Here is a 22,335-nt window from a genome sequence, read left to right on the forward strand (position 1 = left end):
ATTATCAATTTCAATCAGAATAGAGTGGAAGGGACCTTGGAGGTCTTCTAGTCCAGCTCCTTGCTCAAGCAGGAAATCCTATATCATTTCGGATAAATGGCTGTCCAGTCTCTTCTTAAAAACCTCCAGTGATGAAGCACCCACAACTTCTGAAGGCAAGTTGCTCCACTCCAGGGAAGGCATTCTCCATACCAGTAGTGGCCTCCACTTACCTTCGCTATCGGTTTGGAACTGTGAGCGCACACGCAGGATTTCTGTGCATGCTCAGAAGGTTCTACGCATGCGGAGAGTGTCCATGACGATGTCCAGGCGGGTGGGCGGAGCCTCCCGCCGCCACCACTACCAGTTCGGGGCGAACCTGTAGAAACCAACCACCACTCCGTACCAATTTCTTTGCCAGCCAGATCAATGTAGAAAGAGCCTGGTGGCGCAGCAGACTAATAGCCTGTTATTATCATCCAGCTGCCTGCAATTACTGCAGGTTCGAATCTCGCCAGGCTCAAGGTTGACTCAACCTTCCATCCTTTCTAAGGTAGGTAAATTGAGGACCCAGTTTGTGGGGACAATAAGCTGACTTTGTATAAATATACAAAAGGATGAAGGCTATTGCTTAACGCAGTGTTTCCCAAACTTGACTCTTTGAAGATGTATGGACTTCAACTCCCAGAATTCCTCAACCAGGCATACTGGTTGGGGAATTCTGGGAATTGAAGTCCATGCATCTTAAAATAGCCAAGTTTGGGAAACACTGGCCCTTAACGCATTGTAAACCGCCCTGAGTCCCCGGAGAAGGGCGGCATATAAATCAAATTTAAAAAAAAAAAAATGTTCATTGCTGCCAATTATCCCAACCTTGTTGTAACAACAGGAAATGGGCTTTTTTGCCTTTTTTTTCTCCCCCCCCCAACCTTTCCATCCAGCCTCAATTAAAGGGAAGCAATATATCGATTTCTTTTCTCAGAGCAGGATTCTGGTATATAGATCAACCCTCTGCCGGAAAAATTGGTTGTCTACAGATGTTGCACTCAACAGAATCATTAACTTTTCCTCTGTTGTTTCTTTCACTTTCCTCCTGCAACGGTCTTCATTAAATTTCACAAAAGGGGTTTTGCTTATTTATAATTCAACAGGATTTCCTAGCTGGGCCTATATTTAGCCTGACAGCTAAAACGAGCTCTTCTAGCAATCTGAGACTTGTTACTAAAAAGCACCAGCTCCCATTTTATTCTGTTTTACGTTTCGGCATCTCTGTGTTACTGGGTCATAGCCAAGAGATGAGCCACATGGATTTGTGGGTTATCTTGTCTTGGTGCTTGGTGGCATCATTTCTCCACCTGGACTATTTTGGGATAAGTTTATTTTGAATAAAAATATCAAACCAGGAAGCTACCCTCGCTGAGACTTTCTCCCCCCCCCCCAAAAAAAGCTTCTGGGTTCCAAATAGATTCTAGAAAAAATAAAAAGATGCAACTGTGAGTCAGAGTTTTGTTTAGATGTCAACCATCTGGCTAGAGAGAGAGAGAAAAAAAAAACAACCCGAAGATATAGAAGGAAAGCCAGATTGGTAGAGTTGGGCCCCCACAAGGAATGGTTGAAAGGGTGCTGTCTGGTTTATGACCCCAGATGTGGATGTTTTAAGACTGGGTAGGCATGCCTGGCATACACAGATGGTCTTCAATTTCCATAAACGCCCGTGAATGATGGGAGATTTCATCTTTCGTAAAATATGATTTTTTCTACGAAAGTCGAATATTCTACAGCAGCCCATCAGCCTCGCGGACGCTGGAACAGCATTCGAAAGTATGAGCTTCTGATAGGCATACATAATTTTAAAAAGTCAAGATGGAGGAGGAGGAGGAGGAAGAAGAGGAGGAGGAGAAAGAAAGAGAAAGAGGAGGAGGAGGAGGAGGAGGAGGAGGAGGAGGAGGAGGAGGAGGAGGAGGAGGAGGAAGAAGAAGAAGAAGGAGGAGGAGGAGGAGGAGGAGGAGGGGAGGAAGAAGAAGAAGGAGAAGAAGAAGAAGGAGAAGGAGAAGGAGAAGGAGAAGAAGAAGAAGAAGAAGAAGAAGAAGAAGAAGAAGAAGAAGAAGAAGAAGAAGAAGAAGAAGAAGAAGAAGAAGAAGAAGAAGAAGAAGAAGAAGAAGAAGAAGAAGAAGAAGAAGAAGAAGAAGAAGAAGAAGAAGTAGTAGTAGTAGTTGCCGTCGGAAGTTGTGGGAGCTTCATCACTTGAGACTTTCAAGGAAAGATTGGACTGCCATTTGTCAGAAACGGTATAGGGCAGGGGTCAGCAACCTGCGGCTCTGGAGCCGCATGTGGCTCTTTCACCCTGCTGCAGCTCCCTGTCGCTCAAAATATGTGTCACAACAGCCAATGTGCGACACCCACCGGCACGCTATTTATTGAGCTTTTCGACCCCCGGTAGCCCAACCATGGATAAATCCAAGAAAAGAAAAGTTTCAGAAGAAAACAGAATGTTTAATTCAACTACATATGCTAGTTTTGTGGCCGCTCAAGAAATAACCACTAACTGTGGTCTCTTAAATACTTGTTTCATATTGTACTGGTAAGAATATCTTGCAGTATCTCTCATTACGTCACACTCAACTTCCCAACTTGTTGTTCTACAGATGCACTGTGTGTCAACTCACAAAGCATCCCTGACCTGCTCTTGAGTTGCCATAGGCAAGGGGGATGGAAAACCGGTGAAACAGTACGGCAGCCAAAAACAGGAGCACATTCCAGACATATCTTTCTCAAGGCTGTCTCCCAGGGTTACCCACAGTGGCCGGAGGGGAGTGATTTCTATAACCCTGCGAAATTGCTCCATTGGCGAATGTGATTGATGACACACCCAGGGGGGAGGGGGAAAACAGGGTCATGATTGGGGCCGTAAATTATGTAGGGTCAGAGTTGGCTTCATTTGAAGCTCCTAATAAATAACTGGATTTCTTTTCAAGCTTGGCTCGAGGCTCATGATTTAATTAGGGAATTCATTGGAATCCTGACACTGGGACTATGTACTACTTCCGTTAGCCACGCTGGCTGAGAGTCATAGGATTAACAGATTAACAGAGTTGGAAGGGACCTTGTAGGTCATCTAGTCCAACCCCCACCCAAGCAGGAGATGTGTTCCTATTGCATCTGAAGGTACCCTGTTAGAGAAGGGTATCTCAGACTACAGGTGAGAGGTACATACACCCAAAATCTTTCCAAGCAGTATCTTCAGAAATCTGTCTCCGGTACTCACCACATTTAGGATCTTGGGAATCATAGCACCAAAGACCTGGATATGTAGGAGATGGAAGGTAGAGAAGAGAAAATTTGTATTAGCAAAAATAGGAAAATAAAAACAAACAACAGCGTACAGATGACACCACACCCCATAGTGTGGATGACCAAAACTGGATGCAGGATTCTATCTGACCCACTTCTAAATGAACGGTTTGCAGGAATGGGGTATGTCTAGTCTAACCAGACATGATAGTGGTCTTCCAAATTTTGAGGGGCTCTCACAGAGACGAGGGAGTCAACTCATTCACCAAAGCACCAGAGAGTAATGGATGAAAATTTATTAGATTAGATTAGATTCAGGGGTGAAATCCAGCAGGTTCTGACAGGTTCTGGAGAACCGGTAGTGGAAATTTTGAGCAGTTCGGAGAACTAGCAAATACCACCTCTGGCTGGCCACAGAGTGGGGTGGGAATGGAGATTTTGCAATATTCTTCCCCCTGGAGTGAGGAGGGAATGGGGATTTTGCAGTATCCTTCCTCTGCCACACCCACCAAGCCACACCATGCCCACCAAGCCATGTCCATAGAACCGGTAGTAAAAAAATTTGGATTTCACCACTGATTAGATTAGAATTCTTTATTGGCCAAGTGTGATTGGACACACAAGGAATTTGTCTTGGTGCATATGCTCTCGGAGTACATAAAAGAAAAGATATGTGCATCAAGAATCATAAGGTACAACACTTAATTATAAGTCATAGGGTAAAAATTAGCAATCAAGAAACAATACCAATATAAATCGTAAGAATACAAGCAACAAAGTTACAGTCATACAGTCATAAGTGGGAGGAGATGGGTGATAGGAACGATGAGAAGATTAATAGTAAGTAATTATTAAGTAATTATCAAAAGTAAGTAATTATCAAAAGCAAGTAATTATCAAGGAGAGATCCAATCTAGAAATAAGGAGAAACTTCCTGACAGTGAGATCAATTCATGAATGGAATGGATAGCCTTCAGAAGCTGTGGGTGCTCCATCCCTGGAAGTTTTCAAGAATAGACTTTGCAGCCATTTGTCCAAAATGGTATTGGGTCTCCTGTTTGAGTAGGGGGTTGGACTAGAAGACCACCAAGGTTCCTTCCAACCTTATTATTCTACGTTCTGCGTGCTAAATTCCTGCTATAACATTTAGTTCAACACAATCCCATGTTGTGGTCAGCCCGCAGCCTGCGGAGCTGGCAGCTGAGTCGGACAGCGAGGAGGCTGAGGAAGAACATGGGCCAGTCCTGGAGGCTGGGGAAGGCCTGGATGAGGGCTCTGCGTCGGAGGCAGAGATGGGGCCAGGGCCATCGGGGAGTGATGTGCGGACTTCGGAGTCTCCAGAGGCTGACAGCAGAGAGGCAGAGGAACAGGAGGAGCCTGTTCCTAGTGCACGTAGGAGAAGAGCTGCCAGAAGGCAGGAGCAGCTAAAGCAGAGAGGACAACTCAGGAGTAAGGCCAAGAGATGATTGGCCCTCCCATAAGGCTTAAAAGACCAGCAACGGCTCTTGGCCTCTTTCCTGGAAAACAACAGTTGAGAGAATTGCTTCTTGTTTGGCTGTAGTTATTTCTTCTGTTCCTGAACTGTTGCCAAGAAAAGCCTTTGGCAATTTGCCTAATTATCCCAAGGTCGGTGATAAACTGAGGAATGGTGTTTTGAAGAATTTGCTTTCATTTAGTTTGGACTACGCTGAGAACGAGTTCATTCTCGGCCGTTCTAATAAAGTCTGTTTGTTTTCAAACTGTTTGTATTTAATACTAACTACTTGGGCCTGGGTCACAACATCCCAAATATTACTCGCAAGCTCTCCCAAGAAAAATGGAAGGACCGAGAAATCTCATTTCATTTTGAACAAGAGCAAAAATCAAGAAAAGCTGGTTTAGCTTTTCACTCCAATCTCCCACGTAAGGAGACTTAAAATTGGGTTGCAGAAGAAAGAAGCAGAAATCAATTTCTTTTTTTAAAAAAATTTAAAAAAAAAACAAAAAACTCCAAAGAAACAGCTTCAAAGAAAACGATGACGCATCTCCATCCCTCACGCTTTAGGGACAGAGGTTCGCTCCCGTTGTTTCTCGGACAATCGTCTGCGATTTAGCTTTATTGCTCGCCATCCAAAATCATCAGGAAGCGAGCTGGACAAATCAATGGCCTAATGGAAAACGAACATCAGGAACTTTTTAACTGAGCCGAGCTCATTATAAAAAAGAAGAAGAAAAAGAAGAATCTGACTTTTCTCTCCTGATTGATCGGTTGTGAGTTAGAAGGTTTGGAGACAGGCTTGTGGGGGACACACACACACACACACAAGGCAGGTAGCCATCAAGAAGGTGCATCTGGAAAGCTATGTTTGATATATATTGCTCAAAAAAATAAAGGGAACACAAGCAGAAGACCTCCGAGATCTGAATGAATGAAATAGCCTTATTAAATACTTTCTTCTTTACATACAGTAGTTTATACACTGCTTAAACACCTAAAGGGAACACAAAATGACTGTATGTAACGAACGAAGTATTTAATAAGGCTATTTCATTCATTCAGATCTCGGAGGTCTTCTGCTTGTGTTCCCTTTATTTTTTCGAGCAGATTTTCCCCCTTTCCATTTAGGACATTCTTCTTTTTTTAGAAAAGATGATTTGTAGCTCAGGATTGAGCTGTGGTGCTCTCTGAGCTCAGTGGCTTCCTTCAGATGTTTCATTACCAAACTAGGTAACAACATCAGTGCTAGAAGGGGGTGAGGCTTGTGCAGAGGAGGAGGAGGAGGAGGCAGACTCTGGGATCCTGGGTGCTCTCTGAGCTTGGAGGTTTTCTTGCAAACGTTTCATTACCAAACTAGGTAACATCACCAGTGCTGGAAGGGAAGGGAGTCGGATTTGCAAGGAGGAGGAGGAGGAGGAGGAGGAGGAGGAGGAGGAGGAAGAAGAAGAAGGAGGAGGAGGAGGAGGAGGAGGAGGAGGAGAAGGAGAAGGAGAAGAAGAAGAAGAAGAAGAAGAAGAAGAAGAAGAAGAAGAAGAAGAAGAAGAAGAAGAAGAAGAAGAAGAAGAAGAAGAAGAAGAAGAAGAAGAAAGAGGAGGAGGAGGAGGAGGAGGAGGAGGAGGAGGAGGAGGAGGAGGAGGAGAAGAAGAAGAAGAAGAAGAAGAAGAAGAAGAAGAAGAAGAAGAAGAAGAAGAAGAAGAAGAAGAAGAAGAAGAAGAAGAAGAAGAAGAAGAAGAAGAAGAAGAAGAAGAAGAAGAAGAAGAAGAAGAAGAAGAAGAAGAAGAAGAAGATGATCACTTGGGAAGGTCACAAGTGTTCTTCTTCTTCTTCTTCTTCTTCTTCTTCTTCTTCTTCTTCTTCTTCTTCTTCTTCTTCTTCTTCTTCTGACAAGCAAAGTCAATGGGAAAGCCAGATTCCGTAGGGGAGGGCTTTGATTAGCGGGATGATACGATAGCAGTCTTCCAATATCTGAGGGGCTGCCTCAAAGAAAAGGGGTCTACCTGTTTTCCAAAGCACCAGAAGGCAAGAAGCAACGGGTGGAAACTAATCAAGGAGAGAAGCAACCTAGATCTAAGGAGGAAGTTTCCTGACAGTGAGAACAATCAACCAGTGGAACGTCTCAAAAATTTGTGGCACTGCATTACTGGAGGCTTTCAAGGATAGATTGGTCAGCCATTTGTCTGAAATGTTACAGGGTCTTGTTCTTCAGCAGTGGGTTGGACTAGAAGACCTCCAAGGTCCCTTCCAACTGTGTTATTCTGTTATATCTGTCATAGATATAACAGTTTTCTAAGGACGCGGTGGCTCAGGGGCTAAGACACCGAGCTTGTCGATCGAAAGGTCGGCAGTTCAGCGGTTCGAATCCTGAGTGCCGCGGAACGGGGTGAGCTCCCGTGACTTGTCCCAGCTTCTGCCAACCTAGCAGTTCGAAAGCAGGTAAAAAATGCAAGTAGAAAAAATAGGGACCCCCTTTGGTGGGAAGGTATCAGCGTTCCGTGCGCCTTTGGCGTTGAGTCATGCCGGCCACATGACCACGGAGACGTCTTCGGATAGCGCTGGCTCTTCGGCTTTGAAACGGAGATGAGCACCGCCCCCTAGAGTCGGGAACTAGTAGCATATATGTGCAAGGGGAGCCTTTACCTTTATCTAGATGCCCTCTTGATTTAAAGATCCTTATTTTCCTGGCCATGAGCTAAAACTCAAAAATCACTGAAGAGCACAACCTTCTGTTTCCCTAAAAATCAGGCTCCTTCTAAAACTTTTCAAATGCTTTTGATCTCTTCCCCAACCTTTTAAATTCCTGACCACCTTTTTCCTTTAGTCTGACCTCTTTGATGCTCTTAAAAAAAGGGGGGGGAATCTTTTTTTTTATTTTTTATCTTCCGTCTATTAATAATAGATCTGAAAGGCTTTTTATCCTGCGTCGACAGCGGTCTCTCTCTCTCGCTGAACTGTTCGACGTTCAATATTAGCTTTTCTCCTCTAATTATCCCTCCAACCTGCCCGTATTTATTTTTATAACAACCCCTTTGCAAGGTGATAGACTTCTCACCCAACCTGCAAATCTTCTCAATGCAGGTAATCCTTGATTTACGACTAGAACTGAGCCCCAAATTTTTCGTTGCTAAGGAAGGCAGTTGTTAAGTGAGTTTTGCCCTGTTTTAGTATAAGGTCTCCTGTTGGAGCAAGTTGGAGCAGGAGCGCATTATTCTCTCTTTCGCTTCTCTGTCTAGTCTAACCCTAACCCTAACCCTTCCAGCTCTGTATTCCATTGTTCTATAGTCTATTCTATTCTATTCTATTCTATTCCATTCCATTCCATATTCTATTCTCTTCTATTCCATATTCTCTTCTCTTCTCTTCTCTTCTCTTCTCTTCTCTTCTCTTCTCTTCTCTTCTATTCCATTCCATTCCATTCCATTCCATATTCTATTCTATTCTATTCTATTCTATTCTATTCTATTCTATTCTATTCTATTCTATTCCATTCCATTCCATTCCATATTCTATTCTATTCTATTCTATTCTATTCTATTCTATTCCAATCCATTCCATATTCTATTCTATTCTATTCTATTCTATTCTATTCTATTCTATTCTATTCTATTCTATTCTATTCTATTCCAATCCATTCCATATTCTATTCTATTCTATTCCATTCCATTCCATTCCATATTCTATTCTATTCTATTCTATTCCAATCCATTCCATATTCTATTCTATTCTATTCTATTCTATTCTATTCTATTCTATTCTATTCTATTCTATTCTATTCCAATCCATTCCATATTCTATTCTATTCTATTCCAATCCATTCCATATTCTATTCTATTCTAGTCTATTCTATTCTAGTCTAGTCTAGTCTAGTCTAGTCTAGTCTAGTCTCTAGACAAGCCATACCCAATTACTACTTCAGGATTAGGGAGATGGAAAGGGAGAAGGAGAGAGGGGGAGAGGGAGAGGGAGAGAGGGAGAGGGAGAGGGGGAGAGGGAGAGAGGGAGAGGGGGAGAGCGGGAGAGGGGGAAAGGAAGAGGGGGAGAGATGGAGGCAGAGAGAGGGAGAGGGAGACAGAGAGAGGGAGAGGGAGAGAGGAAAAGGGAGCGAGGGAGAGGGTAGGACAGGGGGGAGGAAGACAGGGAAAGGGAGAGAGGGGAAGGGAGAGGAGAAGAGGGAGAGGTGGAGAGAGAGAGAGGGAAAGAGAGAATCTCTTCTGAGTAATGATCCTATTCCTCTTGGCAGTAAGCAAATATGCTTTGCAGTCAAAAAGCCAAGCGATATCAATTGAACTGTGGCAAGCTACGAATGCTGCATTCATTTATCTCCAGGTTTTCCTGGCAACTCAGGAGCACCGAAGTGAGATGCCCCAGCCTCATGGCACAGAGAAGATGAGCCAGGGACAAATCAAAATTTGCAAAGGTCCAGTGATCAGAGAGCTATTTTGGTCCAATGGCTAAGGCATTAGACTGGAATAGAATAGAATAGAATAGAATAGAATAGAATAGAATAGAATAGAATAGAATAGAATAGAATAGAATAGAATAGAATAGAATAGAATAGAAAAGAATAGAATAGAATGAGAGAAGTAGAATAGAATAGAATAGAATAGAATGAGAGAAGTAGAATAGAATAGAATAGAATATAGAATAGAATAGAATAGAATGAGAGAAGTAGAATAAAATAGAATGAGAGAAATAGAATAGAATAGAATAGAATAGAATGAGAGAAGTAGAATAAAATTGAATGAGAGAAATAGAATAGAATAGAATAGAATAGAATGAGAGAAGTAGAATAAAATAGAATGAGAGAAATAGAATAGAATAGAATATAGAATAGAATAGAATAGAATAGAATGAGAGAAGTAGAATAAAATAGAATGAGAGAAATAGAATAGAATAGAATAGAATAGAATAGAATAGAATAGAATAGAATAGAATAGAATAGAATAGAATAGAAGTATTGTCTTGTCTTTATGAACTAACAGATATTTGTGGACTATCAGCTCTTCCCAAAAACAAGAAGAAGTGAACTTCACCGGTTGAAGGGAAGATTCCACCACTCTACTAAAGCTTTTCTCAAAAATCATAACACCAGAACTAGCTCGCTCTCCAGGAAACCCAAGCTGGAAACCCAACCAAAGTTTCAACAGCTGAGAGCAAAAATGCAGATTATATTCATTTTTGTCAATCTACTCCCGCGGCCTCCATAACTGGAAGTGGATCAATATACATTGCTTTTATCATTATGGGTAGTCCTCAACCTAACAACCACAATGAAGTCCGAAATTTTATGTTGCTAAGTGAGAAATTCGTTAAGTGAGGTTTTTTCCCTATTTTACAACTTTTCTTGCCACCGTTGTTAAGTGAATCACTGCCGTTGTTAAGTATGTCTCATGGTTGCTAAGTGAATCTGGTTTCCCCATTGATTTTGCTTGTCAGGAGGTCGCAAAACGGGATCACGCCGTAACCCCGGGGAACGCTGCGACTGTCATAAATAGTCGTTGAGCATCTGAATTTGTATCACGTGACCAGGGGGATGCTGGAACTGTCATAAGTGTGAAAAACGGTCCTAAATCACTTTTTTTCAGTGCCGTTGCAACTTTGGACGGTCACTAAATGAATTGTTGTAAGTCAAGGACTTCCTGTATTTCATTGCTACTATGATGATTACAAGCGTTAATAGTACAGGAGTGGCCAAAATTGTGCAAACCTTTTGGGAAAAGTGTATTTTTGAGGTTTGATGGCTAATAACACCACTTTTTTTTTTTTGGAGTTTCAAGATAATCCTATTCCACTGTTGGAATGGCCTGGGAATAGCCCAGACCTTCACCCAATTGAAAATCTATGGAGCCGACTAAAGAAACTGGTTAGTCAGAAGCGACCTAGCAATCAAACCCAGTTAATCGAAGCGATCTTTCAATCTTAGTTTCACATGAGAACAACTGCAAAACTCAAAGACTTGGTTCACTCCATGGGAAGACATTGTAAGGCCATAATTCATTCTAAAGGTGACCCAACTAAGGATTAACTGATATGGTGATCATTTCTGTAGATCTCGTTTTTTCTATGGTGACAAGATCTCGGTTTTTCTATGATGATCATTTTTGTAGATCTCGTTTTTTCTCCTCAAGCGGATCTCGGCAAAGAGTTCCAGCTCACAATGGCTTAACACCTCAGCGGCACCCAAAGTATAGGAATAGGAATAGGAATAGGATAGGATAGGATAGGATAGAATAGAATAGAATAGAATAGAATAGAATAGAATAGAATAGAATAGAATAGAATAGAATAGAATAGAATATGGAATGGGAGTAGAGTAGAGTAGAGTAGAGTAGAGTAGAGTAGAGTAGAGTAGAGTAGAGTAGAGTAGGACAGGACAGGACAGGACAGGACAGGACAGGACAGGACAGGACAGGACAGAACAGAACAGAACAGAACAGAATAGAATAGAATAACAAGAGTTGGAAGGGACCTTGGAGGTCTTCTAGTCCAACCCCCTGCCTAGGCAGGAAGCCCTACACCACTTCAGACAAACGGTTATCCAACATCTTCTTAAAAAGTTCCAGTGTTGGAGCATTTACAACTTCTGGAGGCAAGTTGTTCCACTGATGAATTGTTCTCACTGCCAGGAAATTCCTCCTTAGTTCTTACTTAGTAAAAATGATTCAGTAAAAATTACTTCGTGAAAATGATTTAGTAAAAAATTACTTAATAAAAGTGATTTAGTAAAAAGTTACTTAATAAAAATGATTTTACCCATCCCCAAATTTTGTTAGTGAAGGGAAGAACGCCTGGAGGAAACAAAAGCCAGGGTTTCTGGAGGAACCACGAAAGCTTTCTACGGGAGGGACTTGATTCCTGAACTCGAAACGATTCTACTCCAAGTAAATTGGGGGGGGGGTGGCGAGGGGGTGTCCCTGAACTCCGCTTGAGAGAACGTGAGGTCCAGACTCCAAAAAAGGAACCCATCAACCTGTGGGTTGCAACAACTGGGCCCCGCTCCTCTCAAACTCTCAAAGTTTGCACCCGACGGTAAAAACGACTCCATCCTTCAAACTCACCTGTTGTTGTCCCTGCATGGACCATCCAAGAAAGAGCCAGGAAAGTGATTCCCAGAAGCTCTGGCATTTTGCTCCCGACGCTTGGGAAGACTTCAGGAAAAAAAAAAAAACTCTGTGGGAATTCCAGATGTGGAGGGAGACTCCAGCAAAGAGGCAAAGCAGGCGTGCGTCCTTGGGTTTCCCAACTCGGCAAATCCCAAGGGAATGGCGTAGATGGGCTGGCTGGTTAGAGCGATGCGTCCTTGGGAGGGGGGTCGTTTTCAACCCCCTGAAAGGGGATGGAGGTTGCTCCTTCAGCCTCCGCCGCTGTCCAAAAAAAAAATAAAATGCACCGAGAAGAAATCCGGAGGTTCAACCTAGCGCCTGTTCAATATTCATCGCAGGGAGAACGGTGGCTCTTTTTTTTAACTCCTTGTCTCCTGAGAACGGAGGGATGGAGGGAGAGCAAGAAAGAAAGATGAGGGGTGGGGGGTGTCTATTTATATTTATAGGGGAGGGAACCCTAAAGAGGAACTGCCTTGGATGCGAGAGAAGAGGCCGACATCTGGGGGAGGAGGAGGGGGGTTTTCCTTAGGAGCTCCTGTTTCCTGGACCGGGGATGGATGTCGAGAGGGACCGGGGGGGGGGGAAAGGATGCTAGCCAAGATTGCACGGAGGTGGGAAGGGAAGGCGGTGAGGAAAACGAGGAAGGTTTGGCACGAATCTTCTGCTTTATCCCCCCCACACACACACCAGCAGCCTTAAAAATGTACAAGAATATTTTTTAAAAAAATTTATTACTCATTATTTATTTATATCCTGCCTGTATTATTATTTTTTTATATATATACATCACTCGAGGAGGCGAACATATTCAGCACAACTTCCTCCATCTTTTCTTTTCCCCACAAACGACAACCCTGAGAGGTAGGGTGGGCTGAGAGGGAAGGGAGGGAAGGAGAGAGAAAGGGAGGGAGGGAGAGGGAGAAGGAGAGGGAGGGAGGGAGGGAGGGAAGGAGCAAGAGAGGGGGAGGGGAAGGGAGCAAGAGAGAGAGGCAGAGAGAGGGAGGGAGAGAGAGGGAGAGAGGGAGAGGGAGGGAGGAGAGGGGGGAGGGAGAGAGAGGGAGGGAGAAGAGAGGAAGGAGGAAGGAGGAGGGAGGGAGAGATGGGGGAGGGGAGAGAGAGAGAGAGAGCGGCCCAAAGACACCCAGTTGGCTTTCATGGCTAAGGTGGGATTCGAACTCACCATCTCCTGGCCCAAAGGCACCCAGCTTGTTTTCATGGCTAAGACGGGGCTAGAATTCACTGTCTCCTGGTGATTGGCCTACACGTACCCAGCCGTCTTTCATGCCTAAGGGAGGACTAGAACTCACGGTCTCTTGCAGAATGCAAGAATGAATGAAAAGAATGTCACCTTTTTGCTGTCTATATAAAGAGGCAGTTTGGTCTAGAGGGGAAGGCACCAGGCTAGAAACCAGGAGACGGTGAATTCTAGTGCCGTCTTAGGTATATAAAGCTGGCTGGGTGACTTTGGGCCAATCACCAGGAGACGGTGAGTTCTAGTCCTGCCTTAGAGATGAAAGCCAGTTGGGTGACTTTGGGCCAATCACCAGGAGACGGTGAGTTCTAGTCCTGCCTAAGGCATGAAAGCCAGTTGGGTGACTTTGAGCCAATCACCAGGAGATGGTGAGTTCTAGTCCTACCTTAGGCATGAAAGCCAGTTGGGTGACTTTGGGCCAATCACCAGGAGACGGTGAGTTCTAGTCCTGCCTAAGGCCTGAAAGCCATCTGGGTGACTTTGGGCCAATCACCGGGAGACGGTGAGTTCTAGTCCCGCCTTAGAGATGAAAGCCAGCTGGGTGACTTTGGACCAATCACCAGGAGACGGTGAGTTCTAGTCCCGCCTTAGGCATGAAAGCCAGTTGGGTGACTTTGGGCCAGTCCCTCTCTCTCAGCCCAACCCCCCCCCTCCCGCCACTCACAGGGTTGTTGTTGTGGGGAAAGTAGGAGGATATATCTGCCACGTCGAGCTATGTATAGAAACAGAAAAGGCGGGATACAGATAAATAATATCATGGATTTTGGCTTTTTCTTCATTTCTCACTCGTTTGCGCTGAAATGGTGGGAGGCGGGCTTTTAAGAACTTGCCTTTGAACAAGACACAGTCTCGTTCTGTACTTTGAAGTCGCTTCGGTGCTTGGATCCCCTGGGATTTTCCTCCTGCCACATTTGATCTCCCTGGGTTTTTCCAATATTTTTTATTTTTTTTAATTGTCCTTGAGTTGATTTTGGATCGTTTCGTTTACCCTGAAGGGACTTTTCATGCTGCGTGTGTTAGTATTCCTTTAGTACCAACTCTTTTCTCACACAGCAGTCGACTAGGATCTTGGAAGGAAGGGTGGGAATAATACAAGTATACCCCCTCGGCCGAGAAGAGGTGGTCTACTCCTGAAAAGTCAACCATTTTTCGGTCCAGGCTTTTGATCTTCCCCGAGATATTGCTTCTTTCTCATCGATCTCATTTCTTTTCTTTCTATTTCTCATTTCTTTCTTTATTTAGAACGTTTGGTCAAAATTCTACAACTATATTGGATGCAGTGATGAAATTCAAATTTTTTTACAACTGGTTCTGTGGCTGTGGCTTGGTGGGCATGGTGTGGCTTGGTGGGCGTGGCAGGGGAAGGATACTGCAAAATCCCCATTCCCTCCCCACTCTAGGGGAAGGATACTGCAAAATCCCCATTCCCTCCCCACTCTAGGGGAAGGATATTGCAAAATCTCCATTCCCTCCCTACTCCAGGAGAAGGATACTGCAAAAGCCCCACTCCTGGGGGAAGGATGTTGCAAAATCTCCATTCCCTCCCCACTCCTGGGGGAAGGATGTTGCAAAATCTCCATTCCCTCCCCACTCCTGGGGGAAGGATGTTGCAAAATCTCCATTCCCTCCCCACTCCAGGAGAAGGATACTGCAGGACAAGAAGCAATGGGTGGAAACTAATCAAGGAGAGAACAATTAACCAGTGGAACAACTTGCCTCCAGAAGTTGTGAATGCTCCAACATTGGAAGTTTTTAAGAAGATGTTAGATAACCATTGGTCTGAAGTGGCGTAGGGTTTCCTGCCTAAGCAGGGGGTTGGACTAGAAGACCTCCTAGGTCCCTTCCAACTTTGTTATTTTCATTAACTCGAGGAGCCTGGAGGTTGACTTTTTGAAGCTGGGAATTGTATTTTCATTACATCTGGAAGGTACCAATGATCTGAAAAATAGAGGAAGTTTGGTTTCTTCTAGTCTCTTGTCTCCCTGGGTTTTTTCCCCAGAAAAACTCTTTTGTGTTCAACAGCCATGGTGATCGGAGATTTTCGCAGCTGCCCTGAAAATCAGACAAAGGCTTCTTTAGAGGGCGAGTATTTCTCACCCCAACTTCACTAGTGCCCTGGACAGCTGTGAGCAAAGCCAGATGGCTATAGAAGAGAATATAACTGTATGTAGCTCAGCGAGATGTTACCTAGTTGGGTAATAAAACATCGGCAAACAAACAACTCAGCTTAGAGAGCACCAAGGACTCTGCACTTTCTTCCCTTACAAATATACACAGCGGTACTATAAAGCTACTCCATATTTTTTTTTATGTAGCTCAGGGTTGAATTGTGGAGTCCTTGGTACTTCTCTTGGTACAAGTTGACCCCTGTAGGAAACCAGGAGTCCAGGCAGTAGAAGACCGGTGGCCCAAGCAAGAATTCTTTGGAAGCAGAAATTGGGCAGTGATCTCTCCAACTCCAGAAGACTTTTAAAAAGCGAAATTGATGAGCCTCAACAAAAGTTCTAACCAAGACTTAAACTATCTGGATTTCTTTTCTTTTATGTACACTGAGAGCGTATGCACCAAGAGAAATTCCTTGTGTGTCCAATCACACTTGGCCAATAAAGAATTCTCTTCTTCTCTTCTCTTCTCTTCTCTTCTCTTCTCTTCGATTCTACTCTACTCTACTCTACTCTACTCTACTCTACTCTACTCTACTCTACTCTACTCTACTCTACTCTACTCTATATTCCCTATTCTATTCTATTCTATTCTGTTCTGTTCTGTTCTGTTCTATTCTATTCCTTATTTCTCTTCTCTTCTTTTCCTTTCTTTTCTTTTTTCTTTTCTTTTCTTTTCTTTTTTCTTTTCTTTTCTTTTCTCCTCTTCTCTTCTCTTTTCTCTTCTCTTCAATTCTCTTCTATTCTCTTCTATTCTACTCTACTCTACTCTAGTCTAGTCTAGTCTAATCTAGTCTAATGTATCTGGCTTTGTGGGGTCCTGGATGCTCTTTGAGCTTAACAGTAACAGAGTTGGAAGGGACCTTAGAGGTCATCTAGTCCAACCCCCTGCTCACGCAGGAGACCTGTACTAGGGAGTCGAACCGCCAAATTGCTGAACTTTCTGATCGACAAGCTCAGTGTCTTAGCCATTGAGCCACCTAGTCAGGTATATATATATATATAGTTTGGTTGTTTGCTTGCAGACATTTCATTACCCAACTAGGCAACGTCTTCAGTTCAAGCTAACTCTGTCTGCAAGCAAGCTCCGAGAGCATCCAGGACCCCACAAAGCCAGATAGAATAGAATAGAATAGAATAGAATAGAATAGAATAGAATAGAATAGAATAGAATAGAATAGAATAGAATAGAATAGAATAGAATAGAATAGAATAGAATAGAATAGAATAGGAGAGAAGAGAAGAGAAGAGAAGAGAAGAGAAGAGAAGAGAAGAGAAGAGAAGAGAAGAGAAGAGAAGAGAAGAGAAGAGAAGAGAAGAGAAGAGAATTCTTTATTGACCAAGTGTGATTGGACACACAAGGAATTTCTCTTGGTGCATACGCTCTCAGTGTACATAAAAGATACATTCGTCAAGAATCATAAGGTACAACAGTTAATGATAGTCATACTACAAATAAGCAGTCAAATCATATTAGGAAACAGTCAGTATAAATCATAAGGATACCAGTAACAAGGTTACAGTCATAGAGTCCTAAGTGGGAGGAGATGGGTGATAGGAACGCGGAGAAGACTAATAGTAATAGTAATGCAGACTTAGTGAATAGTTTGACAGTGTTGAGGGAATTATTTGTTTAGCATGGTGATGGCATTCAGGAATAAACTGTTCTTGTGTCTAGTTGTTCTGGTGTGCAGTGCCCTATAACGTTGTTTTGAGGTCCTGCCCTCTGGTGCTTTGTAGAATAATGGACATCTTTTGCTCGTGTGCCTGCCTATGTGAGGTGGGGGGACAGAACACAGACCTTTTAGTCCAGGGGTCAGCAACTTGCGGCTCTGGAGCCGCATGTGGCTCTTTCATCCCTCTGCTGCGGCTCCCTGTGGTGCAGGAGTCCAGCTAAGCCACACACCCCATGGCCACCTCCACCCAGCAACCGGGCAGAGAACTCCTTGCTCAAATTTTGGAAGCCCACCCCTGATCTTCACCGCAGTTCTTCTCCCAGTTGACCTCGGTTGAAAATGGCACAAGTCGATTCAGAAAGGGCTTCCAAATCCCAAAATGAGCTAAATCGAGCAGTTGGCTTAACAGCAGGCAGTAGAGATTCCACAGTTTTGCTGCCAAACGCAACAGATGTGGGTTGAAAGAAAGCAGTCGAAGGCAGGGGGAAAGGAATCTGTCTTTGTCAGCTGACGGTGTGGGGGAATTGCTCCTTGGGCGAAACAAGAACACGCACACCTGATGGTAGGAGGTGGGCTTCACACAGATAACAACAAAATGACACAACTGCCAAAAAAAAAAAAAAAAGAGGAACAGATGGAAGGAAAGCCTCCTTCTCAAACGAAGAGGATAACCAGCCTCTTCTGTAGGACAAACCAGAGAAGCAAAAAAAAGAGTTTGAATCTGGATTAGGGTTTGTGGTTGAAACCCCAACAGTCATCAGAATTCTTTCATGATTTCATCTAACAAAAATTACTGATCAGAAAAGAACCGAATAACAGAGTTGGAAGGGAGCTTGGAGGTCTTCTAGTCCAACCCCCTGCACAGGCAGAAAACCCTACACCACTTCAGACAAATGGTTGTCCAACCTCTTCTTAAAAAACTTCCAGTGTTGGAGCATTCACAACTTCTGGAGGCAAGTTGTTCCGCTGATGAATTGTTCTGTCAGGAAGTTTCTCCTTAGTTCTAGGTTGCTTCTCTCCTTGATGAGTTTCCACCCGTTGCTTCTTGTCCTGCCCACAGGTGCTTTGGGGAATAAGTTGACCTCCCTTCTTCTTTGTGGCAGCCCCTGATTTCCCTGAAGGAAGGACTCTCTGGAGAAGAGCCTAATGCTGGGAACGATTGAGGGCAAAAGAAGAAGGGGATGACAGAGAACTGGATGGATGTCTGGATGGATGGATGTCTGGATGGATGGATGGATGGATGGAGTCACTGAAGCAATTGGCATGAGCTTAAATGGACTCCAGAGGATGGTAGAGGACAGGAAGGCCTGGAGGAACATTGTCCATGGGGGTTGCGATGGGTCGGACACGACTTCACAACTAACAACAATAGTGATATAAAATTGCAATTTTTTTAAAAGACACCTGCATGTCTTCAATTCCCCTAAAGTTGGGAGAAAATTACCTGCTCGTGCTAAATATTTGAAAAAGAAATTTATATATATAAAAAAAAAAAGACAAGCAGAGGATTGTCAGAACAGGGGCCAAATAATGTTGGCAAGAAAGGGCATACGCCGGAAGATGAAAAGCCAAATGCATGATGGGAATATCTCTGAACATTCCCCTGCTCGGATCGAGCGTAACGTTAGCCAACTTGACTTGGAACAGATGGTGAGAGACGCAGCCAAATCTGTAAAGCTCTGATATGCAAAGGAGGGAAGGGGGGGCGGGGAGGGAGTGGGACGAGGTATTTCAGATTTTTGAAGACCTTCAGGGAGATTATAGTAGAAACCTTAGGAAAAAAGGATATCCAAGGGTTGGGCTGCTGGGGGTTCGCAGGGGTTCGGGAGAACCTCTAGCTAAGATTCTGTGCAATTCGGAGAACCCCCCAAATCCCACTCCTGGCTGGCCCCTCCCACCCTGGCCCCACCCCTCCCAGGAGTCCCCACACAGCCCGTTTTGGATACAGGTAAGTGCAGGACACACACAGAGGCTTGGGGAGAGTGAAAAATGGGCCTACCGGAAGTTCAGGGCCCATTTCTGGCCTCCGGAGGGCCTCCGGAGCCTGGGGAGGCCGTTTTCACCCTACTGGAGGCTGAAGGAAAGCCTCTGGAACCCAGGGAGGACAAAAAGGGCCCCCTCCACCATGGTGCAGGAGGCCGACTAGGCCACGCCCACCATGGCCACACCCACCCAGTAACCAGGCAGAGAACCCCTTGCTAAAATTTTTGAAGCCCACCCGAGGACATCCCTTCTGTTTTTGGAGAGAGGAGAGGTCCAGAACAGCAATGGATGAAATAAGAGACTCTGGAAAGAACGTAGTGACTTTAGCCCTCTCCCCAGAGAAGTGTCCCTATTCTAGGATTCAGAAGTAGTGAATAAATTCTTCAGAAAGAGCTGGAAGACATCTCCAAACATCTAATGAAGCAGGAGATGTAGAAAATAGAACCAACTGGATGAGGAAAGAGAAAAACTCTATGCACGAACAAACCGAAATCCATCTTCTGTCTTCTCTTCAGCCCAGTAACGGGGACTTTTCTGATTTGGGGTCTGTTTTCTTCACTAATCCCAGAGAAAGGATGGTGGTAACTTCTTGTGATTCTCCATCAAAGCCATCTCATCTCAAAAGCTTTAGGGGACCAGCCAGCTGCCTCGAACGTGGGCTCTTAAGCAAGCGAGCCAAGATCCACAAATTCCAGATTTTAGTTGCCAAGAGAGCGAAAAACATTGATTTTTAGAACATAAAAGGGACAGCTTTCAGGGAATATTTATTTAAATTTATGTTTGTTGTGATGCCTTCAGCAAGAATGCTTCTGAAGCAAAGGGCAAACTGCAAATAATGTAATGTTGAACATTAATCATTAAAAAAAATATTTTTTTTTTTACAAGTGCAAATCTTTTACATTTCTCCTGGTTTCAGGTAGATGACATTCAACTGTACAATTTTAATTTTTCTTTCTTTATTGTACATATTAGGCTGTCCATCTCCCTGTTGAAGTGACTCTGTTAAATGACCAATATTATTCTGGGTAGAAATTACTAAATATGGATGTTTAAAACATGGGGTGTTTCTCCTAAAGATTACATGTGTATTTTTACAGGCATCCCACAAATACCAAAGTTACATGAATATTTGACTTTATAGAAATGTCTTCGCATTTTTCAATGCCATGAAATTATAAAAAGCTACTGAAAAAAAAATCTAAATTTAAAATTATGACTATCATGAACTATCTTAACCATGATCTACCATCTTAATTCTTCTCCTTCTTCTTTAACCCTTTTTAGTACCCTAATTAAGCAGAGATGGGGAACTATGCTCCCTTTATGACTTCTGGACTTCAACTTCCAGAATTCCAGAACCAGCCCTAACCCATCAATCATCAATCTGGTCATGTAGATGAAAGTTTTTTGGACGTGTAACGGGTGCCCGACACCCAGAAAAATATGGCATCCTTCACTTATTCCTCCAGAGAAAGATGGAAGGCAAACGAGGTCCAGGCAGAAGATCGTGGATTCAAAAACCTAAGGGAGTGGTTTGGAGAAAATTCTGCAGCATTTTTTCATACGGCTGTTGGCAAAAATAGGATTGCCAACTGATATGGAAGGAGGAGGAGGAGGAGGAGGAGGAGGAGGAGGAGGAGGAGGAGGAGGAGGAGGAGGAGGAGGAGGAGGAGGAGGAGGAGGAGGAAAAGAAAAAGAAGTAGTAGTAGTAGTAGTAGTAGTAGTAGTAGTAGTAGTAGTAGTAGTAATAATAATAATAATAATAATAATAATAATAATAATAATAATAATAATAATAATAATAATAATAATAATTTTATTTCTATACCGCCCTTCTCCCGAAGGACTCAGGGCGGTGTACAGCCTATTTAAAAACACAGACAAAACAGCAATTTAAAATTTAAAATAATTAAATAAATTGGCTCAAATTTAAAACCCCCCAAAATTTAAATACCCCAATTTAAAACTATTATGTTGATAGTCCGGCCTGGCGGAACAACAGGGTCTTCAGTGCGCAGCGAAACACCCGGAGGTCGGAGATCTTACGTATTAAGAAGAAGGAGAAGGAGAAGGAGAAGGAGGAGGAGGAGGAGGAGGAGGAGGAGGAGGAGGAGGAGGAGGAGAAGGAGAAGAAGAAGAAGAAGAAGAAGAAGAAGAAGAAGAAGAAGAAGAAGAAGAAGAAGAAGAAGAAGAAGAAGAAGAAGAAGAAGAAGAAGAAGAAGAAGAAGAAGAAGAAGAAGAAGAAGAAGAAGAAGAAGAAGAAGAAGAAGAAGAAGAAGAAGAAGAAGAAGAAATAATAGGAGGAGGAGGAGGAAGAAGATTGTCTTGATGCTTGCTTGTGCTTCCCAGAATCATTTGTCCACACCAGGTTTTTTCCACATTGGCAACTTCAGGATGCATGGACTTCAACTCCCAACATGCAGGCTGGGGAATTCTGAGAGCTGAATTCCACACATCTTAAAAGTGGCCAAGTTTGAAGGGGAAAAAAAAAAACACTGGCCTGCTTTGTAGTGATTTTTATTTTTTTATTTTTTTTGCTTTAATTTATATGCCGCCCTTCTCCGGAGACTCAGGGCGGCTTACAATGTGCTCAGCAATAGCCTTCATCCTTTTGTATATTTATACAAAGTCAGCTTATTGCCCCCACAATCTGGGTCCTCATTTCACCTACCTTTGAAAGGATGGAAGGCTGAGTCAACCTTGAGCCTGGTGAGATTTGAACTTGCAGTAATTGCAAGCAGCAGTTGTTAATAACAGTGCTTTAGTCCACTGTACTACAGGCTCACAATGTATATTTTGAGCGGCAGACAAAACACCAGCTGTGTTAGTCGTCAGCCCAAAACAGCCAACTTACTTAGCTTCAAATCCAATAATTCAGGGCTGTGTCAGTTGGATGTGAGAACATCGTTGGATCCTTCCAAATAAGCAGAATGATATCAGCGAAGCTCAATTTGTTTGAAGCCATTGTTTTGGGCGAAGATTGAAATTTACTCCCAGGGCCACGTATCTCCATTGTTAACGCTGCCCGTGCTGGATTAACCAATTCTGTATTTTTTTCCTCAATGTTTTCCATTCAATTAGATGGGAAAACCATCTAGTGACATCTAGCAGTTAAGAAACCAGACTAGAAGCCAGGCGACTGTGATTTCTAGTCCAGCCTTAAGCATGAAAGCCATCTGGGTGACTTTGGGCCAGTGACCAGGAGACGGTGAGTTCTAGTCCAACCTTAAGCATGGAAGCCAGCTGGGTGACTTTGGGCCAATCACCAGGTGAGTTCTAGTCATGGAAGCCAGCTGGGTGACTTTAGACCAGTGACCAGGAGACAATGAGTTCTAGTCCAACCTTAGCCATGAAAGCCAGATGGGTGACTTTGGGCCAGTGACCAGGAGACGATGAGTTCTAGTCCAGCCTTAGG

General features: G+C 43.5%; 1 protein-coding gene across 3 annotated transcripts in view; it reads right to left on the reverse strand.

The window, feature by feature from the left end:
• LOC132709596 (carbonic anhydrase 15-like) overlaps nucleotides 1-12,413 on the reverse strand; it is a 108,409-nt gene extending 95,996 nt beyond the window's left edge. For all 3 annotated transcript variants that reach the window (XM_087880203.1, XM_087880204.1, XM_060683775.2), the window contains exons 1-2: nucleotides 11,803-12,413; nucleotides 3,245-3,280 (exon numbers count right to left, since the gene is read on the reverse strand). In XM_087880203.1, the coding sequence (XP_087736329.1) occupies nucleotides 3,245-3,280; nucleotides 11,803-11,869 (103 nt within the window). In that variant the 5' untranslated portion in view covers nucleotides 11,870-12,413. The remainder of the gene's footprint in view (nucleotides 1-3,244; nucleotides 3,281-11,802) is intronic.
• Nucleotides 12,414-22,335: the final 9,922 nt, after the last annotated feature.

The sequence above is a fragment of the Pantherophis guttatus genome, chromosome 17 (assembly GCF_059756535.1).
Source record: "Pantherophis guttatus breed Tessera chromosome 17, ASM5975653v1, whole genome shotgun sequence".
In the NCBI taxonomy this organism is placed as follows: Eukaryota; Metazoa; Chordata; class Lepidosauria; order Squamata; family Colubridae; genus Pantherophis; species Pantherophis guttatus.